The sequence below is a fragment of the Astatotilapia calliptera genome, chromosome 2, assembly GCF_900246225.1.
Source record: "Astatotilapia calliptera chromosome 2, fAstCal1.2, whole genome shotgun sequence".
NCBI classification, from domain to species: domain Eukaryota; kingdom Metazoa; phylum Chordata; class Actinopteri; order Cichliformes; family Cichlidae; genus Astatotilapia; species Astatotilapia calliptera.
Window position 1 is genome coordinate 34,227,757 of NC_039303.1, and position 21,732 is coordinate 34,249,488.

Below are 21,732 nucleotides of genomic sequence, written 5' to 3' on the forward strand. Positions count from 1 at the left end.
TGTAGATCTGTACAGGTGCACTTTATGGGCTTTATTTTATCAAAACTAAGTTATGAAGCGTAGTAATGTGAGCTTTCTGGTGTTCATTTTTTATTTGTTAGTCTGTTTGTTAGAATGGATTTGGATTTTCCCTGGGAATATTAAATGTTAACATATTAAAGCTTTAAATTGTTACTAACTGAAAGGGAGAATATACAAATAATGAGTTATTTTAATTTTCCCCTACAATTTACTTTTCTCAACTTCCAAGCATATCTTCCCCATCTTCAACTGGAGGGATATAATCCCGGAAACGGTTTCGAAACAACAGTAGGTAGGCTGTACCTGACGCGAGGCTGGATAATAGCAGACACCACGTGACTGCAGTACTTGCTGTCTGGACGCACGACAGGGTCTGTCAGAGCCTCCCTGGTGAGGACGACATACACACACGCAGGACGGATAAAAATAGACGCCATTTATGTGTTGAGAAGCCGCTTGAAAAGCTATGTGCTACGCGTCCAACTTGTTAAACTTAATATGTGCCGTTTGTTTTTATTACTTTTAACGCTGTCAGTCATGTTTTTTTTAACAATCTGCACAGTTTAGTGTATCAAAATGTGCAAAAGCGCACCGAAAGCCTCGCACGGATTTCACTGCTCTCCTCCACTTGAATTCATAACAGGTTTTTTTTTTCCTCTTCTATCGCGGTACACATCTCAACCCTCCTCTCAAAGGAGCGACACCGACAAAATCCCTTAATTCAACACACAGTGAAGACTTATCGCCCGTTATGCGCTGCGTCACCGGCTTTAGACAGGGGCAAAGTATGGCACCATATCTGAACTTGCATGAATGAAAGTGACGGCATAAAGCACTCAGTCAGCAGGCGACTCACTCAGCCTCCGGTGTCTGTCTCGCCTGTGTGGCGCTCTCCTGCATCCCTCAGTGAGCATCACTCTCTGTGGAGCCGGTGCGAGGCATCCTCCCTTACAAACACCGGTCCTGGACATCCTAGACAGCCCGTCCTGCGACATATTTTTACTTTGGACCCGTTGATGTCACTTCCTGCTTGGGCAAATGCCTGTGCAAATAAACCCAGGGATGTGAAGGGGTGCTCGGGGAGCCATTTTTTGAGGTCACGCAGCAGACAAGTTCACAAGGTCATGCAGTAGCGACATGTCCCAAAGCCGACAACAAGCTCGTTACTCTTTAAAATGACAACTATCATCCCATCTGGCTCATTCGAACTGTGCCCTATAGTTTTACATAACCAGCCACATCCACATCATCCTACCCCCCTGCGATACGCCGGCAAGGTTCATTTCCTGGTACGCTGTGCGCATTTACGGCCACGATTATGCAATGAAGGCGGCATCATCACTCTTTCACAAATGCTATACAACGCAGCTGGTAAGAAAATGTTTCAGGATATACAGGACTGCGAAAGCTACAGTATTGCACCAATTTGTGGGACACCTGTTGATAAAATAATAATATCATCCAATTGAAAAAGCAAAGCTCAGACAGCTAAATACAGTTTTACCTTTTTTAGTTTGTCTTAAAAGGAGGTAGCTGACAAACTACGACTTTTGTTACACATTTCTATATTTAATATTTAAATCCAGCAATCCTTTAAGACAGCTTGGAAGAAGAATAATGAGGTTGCACAATTTAATATAAGTACCTATACTGGTCTGTGATTAGTCAATGTGATGTGGCAGAAGCTGGTCTTCGTTCTTTCCACACCCAGGTCTCTTTTCTTTACCTTTGAACCTAGGCCTGGCAGCCCATTTCTGATCTACACAGGGTCTCCTTTTACCCCAATCCCCTTGTAGGCCCCAGTGATAGACGGGCATCGATGTGCCAATACTTCACTGTATTTCAATATCCTGCTCAGGAAAAGGAATTCAAGGGGTTGAGCGAAGTTCAGAGTAACAGCGTGGTGCCTAAAGCTCACAACCTGTCCCCAGCCTCGTGCCGAGAACCTGAGATCCAAACATTCAGCTGAGAAAATTCTTGAGACCAGGTCCTGTATGTGTCAACAAAACAGCCCCTGCTGCCACCATCCAGACTGAGAGACGGGAGCAAAGACAAGCAAACGACAGCAGATCCAACAGCCTGTGAGTGAAACTTTCCAGAACCAAAATTATTATTTATTTTACTCAACAACAAGTAGTCTGTCTGGATGTTTACACCAGTGTCTATCTCAGAACCTGAACCCTCAGGCAAGTATTTGTTAAACATGAGGTTTTACTGTCTCAGTCACAACTACAGCTTAACTCCATATCTCTTTTCTAACTTTGGCCCGACAAAAAGTCCTGGCACACTCCAACTCCTTTATAAAATCCTAAAAAATTGAATGTTCTTTTAAATTTTAATCCATTTTTCTATAGGCTACTGTACCAATATTCTGGAAAAAATACATATTGATGTATAACAAATACTGGAATAATGAAGATGTGTTTGACTTTGTTGTTTGGATTTGTTATATTTATATACCATGGCAATTCAAACAAACAGGATTACGTACATTTTATCAATGTGGTGAGTAAGGTGGGCACATATCCAGTATGTGTAGGACTGTGTGAATGCACTGAGCCTGTGCCCAAATATAAATGCATGTGTTTAGTGTAGTATTTTGCGATAGGATGACGTGCTCATGTGGTTCTGTTGTCTGTGTGCGATTGGTTGGATCAGTCAGAGGACTGTGGCAGGCACGAAAGAGGCAGCGAAGCAGGCAGTGCGACCTAGTGGTGGAAGAGGGGTGTGTGGTGGAAGAGGGGTGTGCACTATGAATCACACCGATACACTAAAAAATATGCACATTATTTATCTTGTTAATAAATCCACACGAGCGTGCTAACACATACAGTCAACCCAACATGCCTTTGTTAATTCACTGTATAGCAATTTATCTCCTTGAAACACATGCTGATAAACTCTAACCCATGTATTTGATCTAATGTCCCAAATACCTAATGTAGTGTTCCAAGTTTTAAAATAACATAATTCCCCACCAACCACCCACATATGTAACGTAACGCTCTCTAACCAGGTTTGTACCAGTGTTTTCTATCAGCCCATGCTTCCCTTCTATCCCCTCCACCTTACACCCCCTGCTTTTACTTCCGTTCTCCCATTGCTAAATCTGCTCTTGAACCAAATGGCACGAGTGGTAACTTCAAAGCCAGAACTACCTACATCCCCTTTCCCTGCTATGGAATATTTGAAAATGAAAAAAAAATAGACCATCTGGCATAGCAGTGGTGTCTGACTTTTCCCATATCAACCAAGTGACACTTAACCAGGCTGTGTTTTGAGATGATCGGCCTAGGATCGCAATTTAACCCCCCCCCCCCCCCCCCAACCTCCCCAAATCCACAAAAGCATTAAAGATTACCCACTATCCAGATGTGTTTTAGTAGAGATTGAGGGGACAGAAGGAGGAGCTTTAAAAAAGAGGGGGTTATGTAGACATGGGTGGGTGGAGTTAGTAACCAATTCGGGAAAAAAAGGGGAATACAGCATAGACAAGTGAAGTCCCAAAAAGCAGGGTTTAGCAGGGGCCTAGTTCTACTGGAGCTGCGGCCCATTTTGTCTTGAAGGGGATTAATAATGAATTAAAGCACTCCCACCCCCCTTCTAAAAAGATATTCATGCATGTTAATGCATCCATTATTTATAGTGCGCATAGAGGCTGGCTAGTGGTGGCCACATGCAAGTGGGAGGGATGTAAAGATGAAATGAGGAGGTGGGGGTCTCTTCCCCCTGAATGAAGCACTGAGGCTCTGGAAGCAACATCCAGCCATTGTGGCTGGGCTGGGGCTGGGTGGAGATGGCATGGGGAGTGGATATGGAAAAGTAGGAGGAGGTGGGGGATGTGGGGGCCTTGCTGCCAGACAGGCAGCTCGTGCATGGGGCCGCCAAGTGTTGTGGGGGAAGGGGTGGATTAAACAAATAAATACATGATAAGGAATAATCATGCCAGGGAGGCAGGGCGTGATAGAGACAAAGAGGCTAAGAGGGGCAAAGCGGGGGTGTTAGTTCAGTCAGACAGGATTTGTTGTCTGGACTGACCCATTCTTGATCACAAACCTACGTGAGATAACTTTTTTAGATGCTCTTTTAATTGGACTATTTCATTCGATGACTCATACCAATTATGCTTTCGCCAAGGAGCTAACAAAGTCTGTTTGATCTGAAATAAACTACATAGATCTGAGTAACTCAGAAATTTGGTGTCATGTCCAGTGCATAACATTAGGTATGACTGGTTGATAATTCAATAAAGCATTACAGAAGTTGACACGGCCAAAGCAAAGATGAGAAATAGACATGTAAAAGAGAGGAAAAGGCAAGAAGATGTGAACGTGAGAGATCGAGGAAGAAAGATGAGTAAGAAGAGGCTAAACTTTTTTTTACGTAGCGAAGCAGTGCAGAAAGGAGCAGGGCAAGGAGGATGATAAGATAAGGCAAAAGCACGAGTCAGATGAGCTTTCTACCCTGCTGATCCCCATATTAGCATAGATACAGAGTCATAAGCATGGCAGGGAGCTTTTGCTGTGGAGGTGACATCAGGGCCATGACACCCAAACTCATCTCCATAGATATCACTGGGGCCATGCAGGTTAATCAAACATAAGGCTTATCTAGGCGTCTGTAGTGCGTGAAAATCTGCCAACGAGCTGCCACCTTAAATTTCAGTAATCCTTGTAAGTAACTAATTCTTAATACTGTTTCGCTTGTCGACAAAATGAAGAAATGAAGCACGGCTTAGAAAATTTGCCCTTTCTGTGTGTTTGTTTTGGGAAAATGTTTGCTTCCAGAAACTGCTTCTTCTACAGAAAAAAAAATACTTAGAGATCACTGTTCATGCCATTTCTACGTGTATGCAAACACCAAACTGCTCTGGGGATATGGTGACATGTAGGCTAAGAGGTCATCAGTGTGGCTTGGCAACACCTGTTTCAACGGGATTTTCCTCTCGTTTCGAAAAGCTGGCCTGGTGTTACACGCATGGCACGTGAGTGGCACAAATCCTCCACTACAATGGAGTATTAAATAGTTATGCCATCATAATGGATAAAAATATTGTTGCATGAACTGTATGATTCAGGAACAAAGCAGGTAACAGTGAGACATTCATTAATGGCAGACATGCCACATGTTTCTCAACAAGTAGCACCAGAGGCAAGACCTCCCAGAAGGGACAATCTGCATTGTGCAAACATTGCAACCTTTGTTCCCCCAACAAACACAAGGTGAGGCACTAAAGTGTTTTTAATACGAAAACCTCAACCACACACAGGAAAATCCATAAACATTGGAATGATGTCAAAACAACATTGTGGGGTTTGACGGTTTTAATTTTCCACTGCTCAAAGTAAAAATGGCTCCTGCAACATTTCCTGCACCCCGGTGATTTTTATGACAAATACAACAGCAGCTTAATTATACATGCGACCACCACCATAAAAGCAGAACCATTAACTACCATCTTGTTAACACAGAGGACCTGCCTTGAAAGTGCTAGAGTCGCATTTTGAAATCTTTTCACTCAGCGCCTGTCTGCAATGTCAGATTTTCACTATTTAGCAAAAACAGAAAGAACGTGGCAGTACATGCAAGCCCTACACACGAGACATCTGCTTTAATTGAACTAGACATTAAAAATAATTGTGACGACCTGTTCTTGATGTGTTGGCTAAAATATAATAAAGGAAACATGTCCAAGTCAGTCAAGTAACATCTAGGCACAGATATTTTCACTGACTTTAAGTTGCAGTGTGCAGCTGCGTTGATGTAGGAAGAAACCTGGCTTCTGATGTTCCTGACCCAGCTCAGTGTGTCCACGGAGAAAGCTTTGCAGTCTCCAAATAAGAGTGAACTTCCAACCTTTTCCTGAAGAGGCTTTGGTTAAGTTTCAAAGGCTTCCTGGTTTTACTTTACTAGCCAAACATACCCCAGCTGTACACAAAGTGGTCACTCTCAGTGAGACCCTATGGAGGCAGAGGGAGATCAGACACCCCTTGACGTAACCAAACATCTCTGTTAAAAGCAATGTGAACAGAGGGTTTGCCATTGATGTTATTGCTTGCTTAAACGGGTCAGTCTTCACTCATGGCAAGTGTGACATTACAGACGGTAATATCATACTTGTGAGCAATGCTTCAAGCCTACAGGTCCCAACAAAGAGAATTCGTTGTTTGTCGCTGTCATGAAATAGATCAGCCATCTTAATATTTCATACTCTGCCTATCCTTAAGATGTCCATATGGACTTCATAGAATATGTCAGTCTCTTGAGTGATAGAATGGAAAACCTACAAAGCACATCTCTGAAGGCAATCCCATCAAGCAGCATTCACTTCGAGATGTATAGCCCTGTGTTAGGCAAATGAGCTGAGAAATGGTGAGCTACTGAATCCATTATTTCTCATTCTGTATGTATTGTCTTAAAGCCTGCCTAATGTCCCCAAAATGCCTTTAAAGACATGTTAAGAGAAAAGAGCTCTCTGCCTTGGAATGAGGTAACTTAATTATCATAGCAACTGCCAGTACTCTTTAACATGTCAATGGTACTTGGCTTGCATGCATAATTTTGCTGTGTTATTGTGGTGGCCTCTGTGTTGCTCACTGACAAAAAAACCCAAACCACAGGCACGGGGGCCTATTGTCATGGATGCATCCATCTGGATCAAGGCCATTAGAGGATATTTGCACTTCCTCTGTGGATCCTGGCTCTTTTTGACATGCAGCAGAAGGACCAGGCTTCACCCACCAGTGCAGGGCCAATTGAGGTGTAGATTGACCAGAGGGACAGTGAAGAAGGGCAGCCAGCAGGGCAGCACTCCTGTCAAGCTCAGTGATGGACACCCACATGGCAGCTGGTAGTTGGCCTGGGGTTTCTGAGGTCCTATAGCAACTGATGGGACATGACGAGGCAGGCTTCCTGGTTTCATTCCTTTGTCCCTTGGGATGTTGGAATGTGTATCAGAATGTCAGAGGATCTTGGCTTCAGCACACTTTTGGTGTCAGCTGCCTACCAATGCCCCACACTTACCCTGACATGTATTAACAAGTAATTCAGGTAGCTGTTTCATACAAAAATACAATGCCTTTTAAAAATAATGGTAACTTTCTCTGTTTTTCTTCAACCCAATTACATGAATAAAACATTAGCATATATAGCCTATGAATACTGCAAACACTGCTTGAATTGAAATAACGGACCAAGTGATCTGAACCAAAAAGTGCATAAATTGGGCCCTTTGAAGTGATAGAAATATGCTGATCTAGATCTATTGTGGTTAACACCACAGCATTCACAAAGGCCTTTGAATGCTTCTTTATACGTGTATATGCAGAGTGTGTATGCGTGTACTCGTATGCCCAGGTGGGAGAGAAGGCTAATGGTAGATGCAAAGATCACTATACACATCTGGAAAAACAGCTCTCAGAGATATATCAAATAGAACCAATTCATCTCCAACATATAAACACGTTAGCTGTCAATCTACATCTCCCCACATGTAACCTATATGCTTGTTGCGACATACGTAGCCTTTGAGTTGTGTTGGAATGCTGACAGCCCACAGATATGAATCTTGATTTGATTAAAAGGTAAGAGTTGGGGTCTAAATGCTGGAACCAATATCAGTTCGGGCGGGTGGGCAAGGTAACTGTTGCAAAGGAGGTGAGGTGGAGAGGAAGGGGGAAAGTGTGATTGTTGGGGGGGTTACCTGTGGCCTTGGCTCCAACTGGGAGTAATTTGGAACAGACTGCTCCCAGTGTGTTCATTAGGTTGTGATTGGGCTGAACGCAGGTGGGGAGGGCTGCCCAGCCTGACGCTGAATAGTCTTGATTGTGCCCAGCATAAAACGCCATCTGTTTCAATGAGGCAATGAAGGAGAGAGAGAGAGAGAGAGATTGAAGCAAGACGAAGGAGGAGGGAGCTACCGGTGAAAAGTCGTGTTTTGTGATGTCTCGAAAATTTTGTGTACTAACAACGGGACAAAAACATATAGAATAAAAATATAAAGCTGCACTGTCCATTGTTTCGTCTTAAATCGAACACAGAAATGACTTTCCATGTACAAAAATATAATTCAGTCCATAATGTAAATTAATGGGTGGGCACAAGAAAATATTTACATGTGACCAAACTTTGTGCAAAAAATGCAAAGTGGTCAAATGTAATCAGTCCATTTTGAGTCTGAATGGCAGGCCTCATTTTCACCAGGCTATGAGCGGATGGCTGATGAGACAAGGGGATTGGAGATAGGGCCGCAGTTTATTTATGGGCCGCCTGCTTCAAAGCCAGAATGTTTTTGGTTAATCCCATGCTCATACCAAAAGCAGACATACAAATGTTAATCTGGGAGTTTACATGCAAATTTGGGCTGTCTACTTTGCTGCAGACACAACATTACCCAAAATCACATTCCTCGGTCTCATGTAAGAAGGAGGTAAAAACACCGACAAAATATATTTTTACTCAGACAGCCTCGCTTTCGGTTGCTTATTTTTTTTCTCTCGTTGCAAGGCCTTGGAAAGAAAAAAAGAAGAGAGCAGAAGAGAAGAAGGCCACTCTTTGCTGCTCGACTTTTGAAGCGTCTTTATCGGGCTTGGCAGCGTAGTCTTGCGTGTCCAAGCCTCGTCGTGCTTTTCATCCTTTGTGCTGTCCAAGGTGTGTCCAATGCACTGTTGCTTTGTGTGGAGAGGGAGACGACACATCACATTCTGTCTTCTGTCCCAAGCTGGGGGATGGGGAGATTGTGGGGTGGGGTGTACAACAGAGGGGGCACAAAAAGCAAACTTATAGAAGGCCGGAGCGCTTCAAAGCCGCGATGCACAAAGGCTTATAAAGCGTTACTTCATGCAGAGTTGTGCCAGATGTAATTGCGGGGTTCCTGGAGATAAAGAATCACATGCAATTCTTAGCCCCACCCCTGATACTTATGAAAGAGCTGTGGCTAAGAAGCTTCAGCTGCACGAACAGAAAAGTTTGTTTCACTTTGGTGCACAATAAATAATTAACAGTTATTTTATAGGTTTCAGGATGAATTTGCTGTCTTGAAAACAGTAACAGTGCACATCAAGCTTTACAGATGCAGGAAGATGGGCTGAGCCCATTATAAATAGGGAGGGGTGAAAACTACACTGAGTGACAAGCGAGTTCCCTCCCCTTTTTCACTCTGCCCTCATCTTCGTAGTATAGGCTCTTTCAAGTCTGCCTGACTCCTTTCTACAGAAAATTATGTTGATTCATTGTTAATAAGCCCAGAGGTTGCCAGTGTGAGCACAGTGCGTGGCAAATATAGGTAGACTGTAGTTTTCCAGATCAACCTGACTAGTCCTCATCTGTTTCCTGTGGCCTCCTGCTGAGATGGGACTGGTGTCGAGTGTGCATTGTTAAATATGTTCCCGGGCAAAAATGCTGCCACTGTCAGGTACATTTGCACAGGCTGCTCCTTATGTGTGTGCGTGTGCGCGCGTGCGCTCACGCACGACAGTGCAGGTGGGTATGTGCATGTGTGATGCTGACAGTGAACAGTGATGGGTGTGGAGGAAAGGGTGGTGCAGTCACTTTAGACTTGAGATGCCATTCCCACAGGAGGGACACGCCCCGGTGTTTTCCAAGACAGAGACGAAGGCAAACATGAAGCAGATCCATCTTTGCATCTTAAAGGTTTCACAAATACTTCTATAGCCAGAGAACAGTAACTTTTTGTTATCTCTTCATGTGGGAAGTCTAAAGGCCTCCTGCTAGGAATGTAGAAACTATGGTGTGTGTATCCACAAGGTCAAGGCTTAGATGTCATGCACAAACAAATTTTAAATTTAACAGCTACAATTAAATCAAGTAGTGTCTCATCAAGGTGACATGGTGTGACGACAATAATAGCATGTAAATGTACCTAACCTAACTAATAAAATGAGTTAGCTCAGGAATCGGTGTCTTTGACAGCCTTCTTTCGTCACGTTATGGATCAGAGCTCAAGTTTACTTTATATCTTACCGTAAAAAGGGCCAGTGCAGGTTCTATACCAGCCCAATTACAATGGCTGTTCACGACAGAAAGAAATCTTGCCCATGATTAGTGTGGAAATAAGGTATCTTATGAATAACCAAGTAATATTAAATGCCTCCTAGAAGAGCAAGGGCATTAAAACCCGATGCAATACTTCTTTGCATATCAATAAACTGACATTAGTATTTAAAAAAAATGTTAAAGTGCTGGACTAAAAGAACAAACATTTTTCAAAGCCAGCATAAATTAAATACAGGGCATCGTCTTCAAGTTTTAAAAAGTGTCAACAATCTGTATAGTAAATAAACAGTTGCAGGCAAGCAAAGGCAAATGCTGCATGCAAATGCTAAAATTTGCAGCACTCTTTTTGTGACTCATCACTAAAATACGTGTCCAAACTTTTGGATTAGCTAGAAGCTAACCTGTAACTCTTCACATGTAGGCACCATTCTCAGGTCATAGAACAAAGCACAAGGGTCAGCAAGGAGATGTCAAAGATCATGGTAACCCAAGGGTACCTTGAGTCTCATCCCAAAACCTCTAGCATTTTTCAAAGCCCTCCTGCAGCCCAGGCCCTCATCAGCGCGTGCCCCCAATGGCCTTGTGCACATATGCACTACCTCTCTGGTGGGTGAAGGGGGGGCCTGAGTGCATCACCTGCAGCCCCCATTACGTGACGGAACAGGCTTGGCCTACTCAAAACAAACCTGAGACCCAGTAGGGGGGGTGGTAATGATGCAGGGGGCACTAACAGGTACAGGGAGCAGATTTTATTTTCTCCATATTTCACAAAAGCCTTTCTCAAATTCTTGTTGGGCTCACAGACTATATAGACAAGGTTTCACCCCGTGAGATATAATTACTCATGACCCACATGGCTCTGTGAGAGTGGTATATATACGTTTAAGTTTGCACTGAGGTATAGAGTGAGCGTCCCTATTTAATTTTTAACTACAGACAGACAGCAACATAGAATAAAGCAAATATTTTACCATCACCTGCTTAGAAAAAACAAGGACAACGAAGGACAATCATTTAAACGAGGGCAATAGTACTTGCACTAATCTTGGATTCATTTGTGAACACGTGAAAGTGTTCATTGGGTCTTGATCAAGAGATGTGGTTAAAACCACTGATGCAGCAAATCTAGACTCCCCCCCCCCCCCCCCCCCCATCCCCTTGTCTGCTCAATCAACCATCAGTAAAATATCTCCTCTTCACTACTGCTGACAATTAGAACACGAGCCAATCCCTAACCTACATAGGGAAAGAGGCCCCATAACCCAATCTTACATTAAACCGACTCAGGGAAATGAAGGTGTTCTAGCTCTCAGCAGATTATACTATAGCTGAGATGAAGGGCTGAAAAAGAACGAGTGTAGTTCAGTCAAACTAGCTAAACGGGTGAGAATTAAGATGTTGTAGCGTGGGATGAGGCAGTTATGCATACATAACATGTTGAGGCTGGGACCCCCTACTGGGGAGAGGCACGACAAAGCCTCTCTAACAGCAATACCTCTGGGACAGCTAATGATTAATTAGCTTGTGTCATTAAGTGAGGCAAATGTCACCCGAGCTTCCTGGGGAAGCTGTCACACCATGTGTAGGCTACTCACAAGTTTCCCCCTCAGGTGCCGGTGGAGGGGAGTTGGGGGGGGGGGGGGGTAAGTGCACTGTAACTAGTCAAATCCTGACATCTAGTGGTCAAATATAAAACTTTGCCAATTTCCAACAGCAGTAAGAACTAGATTTAGGCAGAAACTTTTTTTTCTTTAATTTAATTTATTATCAAAATATGTTACAAAAAAAAATATTCCTTTTGCCCAACATTCCCAACAATTACCTACAACAAAAGTGTTATCCAGATTTGACTTTGGGAATGCTCTCTGATCGCTGATCCTTGATCGCTAAATTAGCTGAGATGACCTCTGACCTTTAAGTGTCATTCACCTCACTGGCCATGTCACTGACCTCAAAGTTGAGGAGCTGACCATTTTTCACACCTAAGTTTTAAGGAGGCAAGAGCTGGCACATGGGCGAGGGTCAGAGTGGCAGGCAAGCTTGGCATCGCAACATTTTAAAAACATCTATCTTATAATTCTATTACAGTTTGCTCAGTCAAAAAAAAACAATGACATAAAATCCTAAGCGATCCCAAACATGAAAGTAAAAAGGAAAATTTTTCTTACCAAACAGCCGAGGACCAAGCCAGGTTTGATGACTTTCCTTGCAGTTTGGAACAAATCCGGACAAACGATCGCCAAAGTAATAGTTCTAATTAGCCAATGTGCTTCCTTTAATAATATTATTTTCTCCATCAGCTACAGCGGGTTTTCCCAGCACACATGTTCACACTTTACTTCTTTTTCTCCACTGCAGGAGCAGTTATTCTGAGCCTTGGAGGTCAGCACTGAATTCTGGCCTGCTGTAAGACCAGACCAAGATGAAGTGAGAAGGCCCCTCTCTTCAACAGGGAGTGGCAGCGCAACGTGGAAAGGCTTAACACACACACACACACACACACACCTCATGTCTGTTTATTCACATCGGCAAAGCACGTGCAGACACATGTGCGTGTGCGCACACACAAACACACACGCACACAATCTGCCTCACCCTCACATAGACATGCGCATACAAAAGCACACCTGTCAGGGCCTTTCCACTGTGTGAGCAAAAGCAAAGAAGTCCGGCCCCCCCTACGTCTCTCTGTATGTGGTATCCCATGTCTGTTATATTAAAGCAAATCTATTCAGTTCCCACTTTCTTATCTGAAATAATGGCATGAGCAATTTTCACATTTAAGTAAGCAAGGACACATGCAGTCTCTCTCTTCCACTCTCTCACTTAATGAATGGAATCAGATCTGGGCCCCCGTGGCTGCGGTCTAATCTGCCTTTGAAGATTTCTACAATTTACAGAAATAAATAATTACATACCACTGAACAGTTGTTTGGTTTGGGTTTTTTGTTGTTGTCGTTTTGTTTGCTTTTTGTAAATAGGATATATACACCTATCTACTTTTACATTTACTAGTCCACAAGTGCGTTCGATTTCTATGTTATTGGCCAGAGCCAAAAAGGGCCCAGGACATTGCCAGGAGCCTCCCAATTGTGCCAGTCAACTGGTGTGTGACGTCCATTTGAAGGAGGAATCTGTCAAATAGAGTGATTGAATTAAAGTGCACTTTGGTCCGGAGTGCTCTCTCTTTGCCACTTTCCACCATAACATGTCTTGTCCTAAAATAATTAGATTGAGGCTTTGGGTAATGGAGTGGCCGGATCCTCAGTGGTCAAAAGAAGGAATGGTGGCGCATTGAATAGAAGCCTCCAATCTTAAAAAACACTTTATTTCTTTACACTTGAGGTTTGTTGTCTTTTGTGACTATTATCCCCATTCACCAATTGCTTTCATGCAGCTGTGCCCCTCTTAAAAAGTCTTTGTGCAGGCACCATGAATACAGGGAATGTGTCCATGGCAGGTAGCCCTTATTGCAAGTTAATCTCTTGAAAGAGCCTCATACAAGTACTTTTAAATTCTCCCCTAGCCACAGAGGGCTCATCATCAATCGAGCACTTCTCCCCTTTGTAGGGTTGATGAGTGTGGTGCGTGGCTGGTGACAATGGCTGCCAAGTGTGGCAAAGTAATCACCTTCTGGGGAAAACACTAGTAATTACTTCTAAACTGTTTGGGCTTCAGAGACAACTGATATTGTGCAATAAAATGAAAAGGTCCCTTTAGAGAGCAGTGCTGTGATGGTCGATCTCAATATGTTTGTCATCTATTTGTTTACAGACATTTTTCTTTTCAGTTTCCTCACTGCAACCGTCCTTTTTATCCTATATGCATTTGTCTTCATGTGGTTTAGTTTATGTGCTGGACAAACACCATAACCACATTCTCCATGCATACTCACAAGACACTTTACATTATATAAGTTTATATAAGTTTCTTAGTTTCAGACAATTAAACAAGTCAAATACAGCTTCCATTCCTAAAGAGTATTTTAATTAAGCTCCTACATTCAGCCACACCTGTATTCATCCTTTAGGCTGTTAATAAGAGGCTATAATTATTTCTGAGCCTTTCTAATGAGATAACATCTTTTTGTGGATCCTTATTTAGTACAGTTATTAGGTGTAATGATGTTTAGCCATAATTTTCCTCAGGGTTTCCTCTGAGGTGAGAACTTACTGATCAATTGTGACTTTATAAGTTACAAGTATGAATTGTTAGTTGTTGCTCTCACAAACTAGATAGAATTAAGTCAAGATTACTATGATTAAGACGCTAAAATGAAATTATTTGAATCTGAAAAAGCAAGAAAGGCGCTCTGACACCAGTTTTCTTTGTAACGTCTTTAATATCAAATATCAAAACTGAGTTTACACTGTATACATTTTTTATGTGCACGGATTAATAATAAATGCAGACAAGAAAATTCCAGAGCGCAAGACTCTCGCAAGACTCCTTCGACTTACCTCTGCTGCACCATAAGCTCATCTTGTCTGCTTGACACACGTGTGTGGGGTCTGAGGGGAAAGGCAAGCAAAGCTTTCAGTTTTACTAGAATAAGATATGAGTTAGACTTTTAAACTTTTCTAACCAGAAGTAAAAGCAAATGGCTGCCAGCAGAAAAGAAATATGTAAAACCTTGTGTTTTTTTAAATATCGTTCCTTTTTGTGGACATGGAGTGTCCTTTTACTTGGTCCTGCATTACCACTTTGAGCTACTTATAATTTATCTGAGTATTCTACAATCGTGCTACTAGTTAGGTTTTTTTTTATAAACTAAAATTAAATATGTTGAAAATGAAGTAAGAATTAATCAAAGAAAATCTAAACTATGATATTAAAAATGAAAATGTAGCACTGTCATACTGAGCTCTGAAGAGAGCATTTATTCCCTGCTGGGTTAAAATACAACAACAGACACATTTTCATTGCATCACAACGTTCAATAAATAATTTACAGGGAAAAGCAAATTCAGTGTATTCTTGTATATATAGCCTATACATATTTGCATATAGTCTGTAAGCACATGAGTTATAAAAAGCTATAAAAGCTTCATAAGAAAATATGCTAAGGCTGTGCAAATATTCCCTGTTTTGTAGGTCTTATGCTACCAAAACAATAAAATGAAAATATTCAGACTGCCTGAACAATTACCCACACTTTCATATATAAAGCATTATTCTGCACTTCCTGTGTTTCTGGACAGTTTTTGGAATTTTAACTCTTTCTTTAGGCAATTTCTGAGAGAGAAAAATACCTGACTGTTTCACTGTTTTGTCTGTCATTTGAAGCTGAGCAGCTTCCAGGCATGCAGTGAGTGAACAGTTAAGAAAAGGAGAACGAAAGAAAGAGTATCTGCCAGGCTACAGAGGAAAACATGATTCTCCAGCAGCAAATTTTGGGAAACTGGACAATGCTTGCTTACACTGTATCGTGATACTTGCTGATACTTGCTGATAACAAGTGGTTCCTTGGATAGCTGTACTGATAACAATTCAGGCCAGGTATAAGGAATAAGATTAAAAAAAGCTTTAGCTAGCTTGCAGCACACTCTTACCAATGCAATAAAAAAACTGCACATTTAATACAAAACACCTTTTTAAGGGCTGTCTTCAGCTTGTATTGTTCTTTTCTGCCTCCTACTGGGCAAGCATAAAATTAGGCTAATTAAAAAATTTGCAAGGTGCATTTTGAGAAGAATGTTATATTGGATTGTTTTTAATAATCCACTGTGTTAGGCCTGCAATTAGTGTCTTGATTTATCAGTTAATTGATGCATGTATTAGTGTATTAGGTGATGTATTACTTGATTCTGCAATCCTTTATACAATGCTGCTTATAAATTTGTAATTTAAATTAAATGTACATATTCTGCCATGCCAACAAAGTTTTAGTGCGGTTTTAGGGCTGCTTCATATTGCCTATTCTGTGTCTTGCTTTCTTTCTTTTTTTCTTTCCAGTTTTGTTGGATTTTACTGTAGGTGTTAGTGAGTGACAGCGAATGAGAGGGAAGCAGAATGACAGAGACGCAGACATCACTACTTGAGGCCAGTGTGAGCATTCAGGCTGTATTGCACATCTAATAATCCCACGAGGCAGAGGGCCTGTGGGTCTCCCTTTGAACCATAGTCCATTCAACACAAGAACACCGAAACATCTCCCCACCCCTTTGCGGTCACCAGCATTTCATTTGCAATCTAAATCTAAAACACAGGGTGCTCGAGAGTCACATCAAAGGGCTTTTTGATAGCTAGGATAGAGCAAAGACTTGAAATAAAATGGCTAATTACGAGTGTTGATTAGTGGGCCATGTAAGCTACAGACTAATTGGATTGCACAATGGAGTAGTGCTTTTGTTTTCTGTGCATCTTAATGAAGTCTTTTTTTTTACCTCTTTACAAAGGCTGAAATGTAGAAGCAATTTTTGTGTTTCCAAAGATAAAAATGGCGGCTTTAACAAACGTGCATATTATTCAAACAGTCATATAAAGAGACTTCATCTCATAGGTTGTGGATAATTTGATCAGAACTGGGTTATCCCACATAATTATTAACACCATATGTGAAAGCTTTGTTGTGTTAAAAGAACCATCAGAAGTTCCATTAAGGCTAAGTAACCCATGTCTTTTCAGTGGAGCTGAGTTTTACTTAAATGTTTAGTCATGTTCGGCTTCATCTGGTCAGAGATTGATTAGCAAAACATGAATGAGTTATAAACATAGTTCTATTAATATTTTATCTTTCAAATACATTATACCAAGTAATCTTTAAAATGTTTATTGTTTCATTTTTTATTATATAAATATTAATAGAAAATAGATCTGGAATAGAAATTTGGCATTAGAAGACCAAACTATTTTACTAATTTCTAGACTTTTTTTCTTCTTTTTTTGAACTGCTTCAGCAGATGAGATAAACCAGTAAACATGTGTTTTTGTTTTGTTTTTAACTGTCTTAAAGTTCACACTGTATGAACCATAAAGTAAGATGGGTGGGAGAGCTGATCTGAGGTGGTACAGGGAGAAATCTGAATATAAGTCAAGCTATCTAAAGATGAAGATGGAATTATATGAATGAAAGTACCACAATAACCTCCAAGTGATCTGCATTTAAAATGAGACAAAGGAAATACAGGAGCTCTGAATTAAAACTAATATGTCTCACGTCTGCTTATCCATGCAGACTGGGCCAGCCAATGCTTCAGTTTACTGCAATGTATCCAGCCAGCCAGACATCCATTTTCTTCCACTTGTCCAATTCAGGGTTGCAGGAAGCTGGAGACTATTACAGCTGTCATGGGGCAGAATGTAATATAATCAAAAAGCATAACAAGTAAGCTAGTGCCATACTCAGCACTGTAATTACCAAAAGACGGTACAAAATATGAATCTGAATTACAGTGTGTAGCCTACCTAGTGTGTATTTCACCACAGGCCATAGCTAGAGTGTTAAAATATGGACACCCTTGAAAAGTATAATTCCAAATGCTCTGGAGGAATGCCCGCAGCGGAGGTCCTATTCTGTTATCTCCTCGGACAGGCTATCCTATCATGTGAAGCTCACACAAGCAGCCATCTGATTGAATCACTTGTTACCTAGGAGATCTGAAGGACTGACTGAGACCTTGATAACGTGTAACTACACCATTCATATTTTTCATTAACCAGTTTTTGCAACAGAACAAAGCAACAAATACACGAGTTATTCTTGTTTTTTGTTTTTTTTATTTGATTTTTTTTTTTTTTTTCATTTCGGAGGGGGTGCATTTACATCCTGAAGACTTGTTTTTTTTTTTTTTAACTAGGATAATATTTGCGATTCTACCATGTATTAAAAACTGTTGCACGGGAATGCTGAAACGCATTTGCACCCTCATAACAAAAGAGGGAAAACGGATGGGAGGGGGTCGGTGACAGGCTCCAGCGGGGGGGGGAGATTTCTGTGCAGGTGTCCTTGTATTTTCTGACACCTCGGAGACAGGACTCGACCGTAAGTAGCCTAAGACTGTTGAGGAAGAATCAAAGCTGATAACATAATAAATGTTTGATCTGCCATGAAATCCGAAAAGAGCAGCAACGGAAAGATATGCTCGTCTGGATGAGAGACCCCCGCTGGGTGAAGACACGCAGCGTATGTTAGCTGAGCCGTGAAAGCTCGCTGCCATTGACTGGAGCTCAGGCTGAAATGGGAGCAAAGCGATGAAGACCGATCGCAGGGGAGTGAGCATCCTCGAGCAAAAATATCGCATCACTGATCATTTCACGTTATTAGACATCAATTCCAGATTAGCAGAACGCGATATTTGCCACTACCCGGACAATTCGCCGTCGATGCAAAGGGTTTGAACGGTGGCATTTATCTCTTTTTTTCCCTTCTGTTTTTCATTCTGCAGATGTGCGCTGCAAGAGGAATATGGCCTGTTCGATGGGTGAAATGTTGAGGGATTAATCACTGATCATGATGAAAAGCAAATCAGTGCTGACCATTTCCAGCTACTCGTGGATGAGTCTTCTGGACTATTTTCACATGTTATGGATGATATGTCACGTTAGATGAAATGTATTTCAGGACAGTGTGCACCTGAAAATCACTGACTAAGACTACCTGCTACAGCAGCTTATTGTTCTCACTCCCTAAAGATCAAAGCACCCCACAGCTGCTTTTCTCTCCTGTTTAGGATGGGACTAACCTGACTTTATGTTAACACTCTGCTGGGCGTCACATGAACAATGTCAAGTTCTCAGCAGCCTGATGTGGGCACAAATGTCACTGATGTTCCTGGGCAGCTTGGTTTCACCAGCTCCAATCAGGGCCCGGTCTGGTCCTCCATTGTTAACAGTGTGGTGAAGATGGTGCTCATATCTCTGATTGTCTGCGTGTCTTTGTTTGGGAATGTGATTGTTCTGCTGGTGTTCCAAAGGAAGCCTCAGCTCCTTCATGTGGCCAACCGCTTTGTCCTCAACCTCCTCCTGGCAGACCTACTTCAGACTATATTAGTCATGCCCTTTGCTATTGCAGCTACCATGCCAAGTGTGTGGCCTCTGGATGCTCGGCTGTGCCAGGCCCTGGTGGTGCTCATGCACTTGTTTGCATTTGCAGGGGTTAACACCATTATAGTTGTGTCTGTGGATCGCTACCTGGCAATTATTCACCCTCTTTCTTATCCCACTCGCATGACCCCTCACTTGGGCACCAACCTGATCATCTGCACCTGGGTGCTCAGTTTCCTGCAGAGCACACCTCCTCTCTATGGCTGGGGGACCATAGACTTTGACCAACATCACAATATCTGCTCAGTGGTGTGGTCTTCTAGTCTGTCCTACTCTGCTGTGGTGTCTACCTTTTCTTTCTGGCTTCCTGTGCTCATCATGCTCGGATGTTACTGGATGGTTTTCAGGGCAGCCCGGAGGCAGAACGCTCTTGTACACCCCATACAGACACAGTCCTACTCTCAACCCTGCCCGCAGGACTTCCAGGCACCTAGCAGCCCACAGCAGCGATGCCAGCCCCAGCAGCCCAGTTCACCGGAGGGACCTTACTCAGCCAGAAGATACCCAGTTCGAGTTAGACACAGGCGTTTTCACTACCACTGCAAGGCAGCCCGTGTGGTTTTTGTGATCATGGCTTCATACATCTTCAGCATGGGTCCTTACACCATTCTGAATACTATATCTATGTTCACCAGAGCAGCTATACCCTCATGGTTATCCTCCCTTGCCCTTGTACTCTTCTTTTTACAGTGCTGCCTACATCCTTATATTTATGGCTACATGCACCGTAGTGTAAGAAAGGAATTTCTGGCTTTACTCTGTGGGTTGTTCTGCAAGCAGGGCCGTCCCAACCAGAGCTCTGCTGTGGAAAGCTGCTTCACTACGACTGAGGGACGCTCCACCGCTCACCCTCACCTGCCCAGCTTGGCTGCTCGAATCGTCCCCCTGCGGACATGGGAAGAGTGCACAACATCGTCCTCTCCCACTTTTGAGAGGAAGTCGAGAGACAGTCGTAAGGAGACCACCTCTACCAGTATCAGCTCTGAGAAGGAACTTACAGTCAACAGCAAACAAAGCACATAAACTGCCATGCATCAGACAGACCATAGTTGCTCTTACTTTAGGACGCTGTCATGCAGCATGTTCATAGTTCTCAGCAGGTCGCTGGAATTACAAACAGAAGTATCATCATTTATCACCAACATATGATATTTTACCACTTTGTTAAAATCTCTGTTAAGTTATTGCTACTGGGAAAAACCTAGGCACAGTAGTTGTTGTGTTAATGTGTAAAAGAACAAATTGTAGGAAAGAGTTATTGTGTTTCATATGTAAATGCATTTTTAAGCGTTACCACATGTGCCACATAAAGACTGTGTGCAGCTGTTAAAGTTTGTGCAATCCATCATTCTTGCAAACATAATAATGCTTGCGAGAGTGAACTCACTACTGTTATTTAAAATGGGCATTTAAATCAGTCTAAATTCAAATTATTCTCAATCTGCACGTGTAAAATAGGAAGTTGCTCTTATGTTCGGACCACTCTAATTATCAGATGTCTCTGATGGCGTGTAAATCTGCTGTATCCACACAATTGTCTCCTTTAAACTTTTTGTGTCCTGCTGGAGGTGCAGGATAGCGGACCTTGTCTGCAAGCAAATTTTGCTTGTAATTTTCCAACTCAGGGTATTGCTTGTAGGAAAAAAAAGGAATAGATCCCACCTTGAACCTCGGGTGGGAGAATATGTGTTAAAGTCCCTATCACAGTGACTGCTCTTAGTCGCAAAGCGCCTTTTGAAAAAACAATTAGAAAAGTGATTTATTGTGCCTGTCAGTGAGAGCTTACAAGTGTTGGTGATTCCCTTTCTCTCATGGGATGGCCACACATTCACGTTTGTCTTAGTCCTTTGTTTCTTTTATCTACAGCGTAACTGATGTGGAAATTTTCCTTTTATTTCATACCACTTAATATTTGGACTCGGTGTTTGATGCCTTTCAAATGTTGGCGTGGGGAAAGGGGCGAGTATTTTTGTGTGATAAAAACATGCATGTTGCAAGATCTTTAACAGATTTCTTATATTCCATTGAGCACTTGTAGACTTGTGATGATACCTCATGATAAAGTATTTCTAAAGGAAAAGAAACTGTGTGCCTAAAGCCACGGATGCTTGCCACGACTCCTCTCAGAGAAAGGTAAATCATTAAGTTAGAAGTTTGCTATGATCCATCACCATATTATGTGCATTTATTTAAGTGTCTAGTGCCAAGTTTCTAGGTACCTTCTCAGAAAATGAAAAGAAAAAAAAGATTTGGCACAATGTGCTCCTGGTGTATTCTTATCACTAGACTGTCGTAGTTTCTGAGATCTGTAATGTACTTCACCTTGAACTATTTAACAGGTTACTGAGCAAATTCAAACTACAGTATTAAAAGTTGACAATCAAACTTGGGTAACGAGTTTGTTAGAGGCTCTGTAAAGGACAGTGTGTGTTTAAGTATACTAAAATATAAGATAAAATGTTTAATAGCCTTTGAAAAGTGCATATTTTTGTGATTTCTATTGTGCTTTTGTAATATTTTCATTTTCATTATTTAACATCAAACATTGTCTGTTGTTTAATAAAAGTACATTATATGTAATGCGTACAAAAGCATGACTTTACATGCAACATACCAAAAAATGCTTGAGTATCAGGCTGGCTTTAGGTTTGA

General features: G+C 41.9%; 1 protein-coding gene and 1 long non-coding RNA gene across 2 annotated transcripts; both read left to right on the forward strand.

The window, feature by feature from the left end:
* The first annotated feature begins 1,332 nt into the window (after positions 1-1,332).
* Positions 1,333-12,960, forward strand: LOC113007971 (uncharacterized). The gene is made up of 3 exons (XR_003269969.1): positions 1,333-1,392; positions 1,880-2,102; positions 12,394-12,960. It is a non-coding gene; the product is annotated as an uncharacterized LOC113007971 (long non-coding RNA).
* Positions 12,961-17,946: 4,986 nt separating this feature from the next.
* Positions 17,947-21,558, forward strand: gpr101 (G protein-coupled receptor 101). The gene has a single exon (XM_026145088.1). It carries the CDS (start codon positions 18,760-18,762, stop codon positions 20,101-20,103), a length of 1,344 nt encoding a protein of 447 aa, XP_026000873.1. The 5' UTR covers positions 17,947-18,759; the 3' UTR covers positions 20,104-21,558.
* Positions 21,559-21,732: the final 174 nt, after the last annotated feature.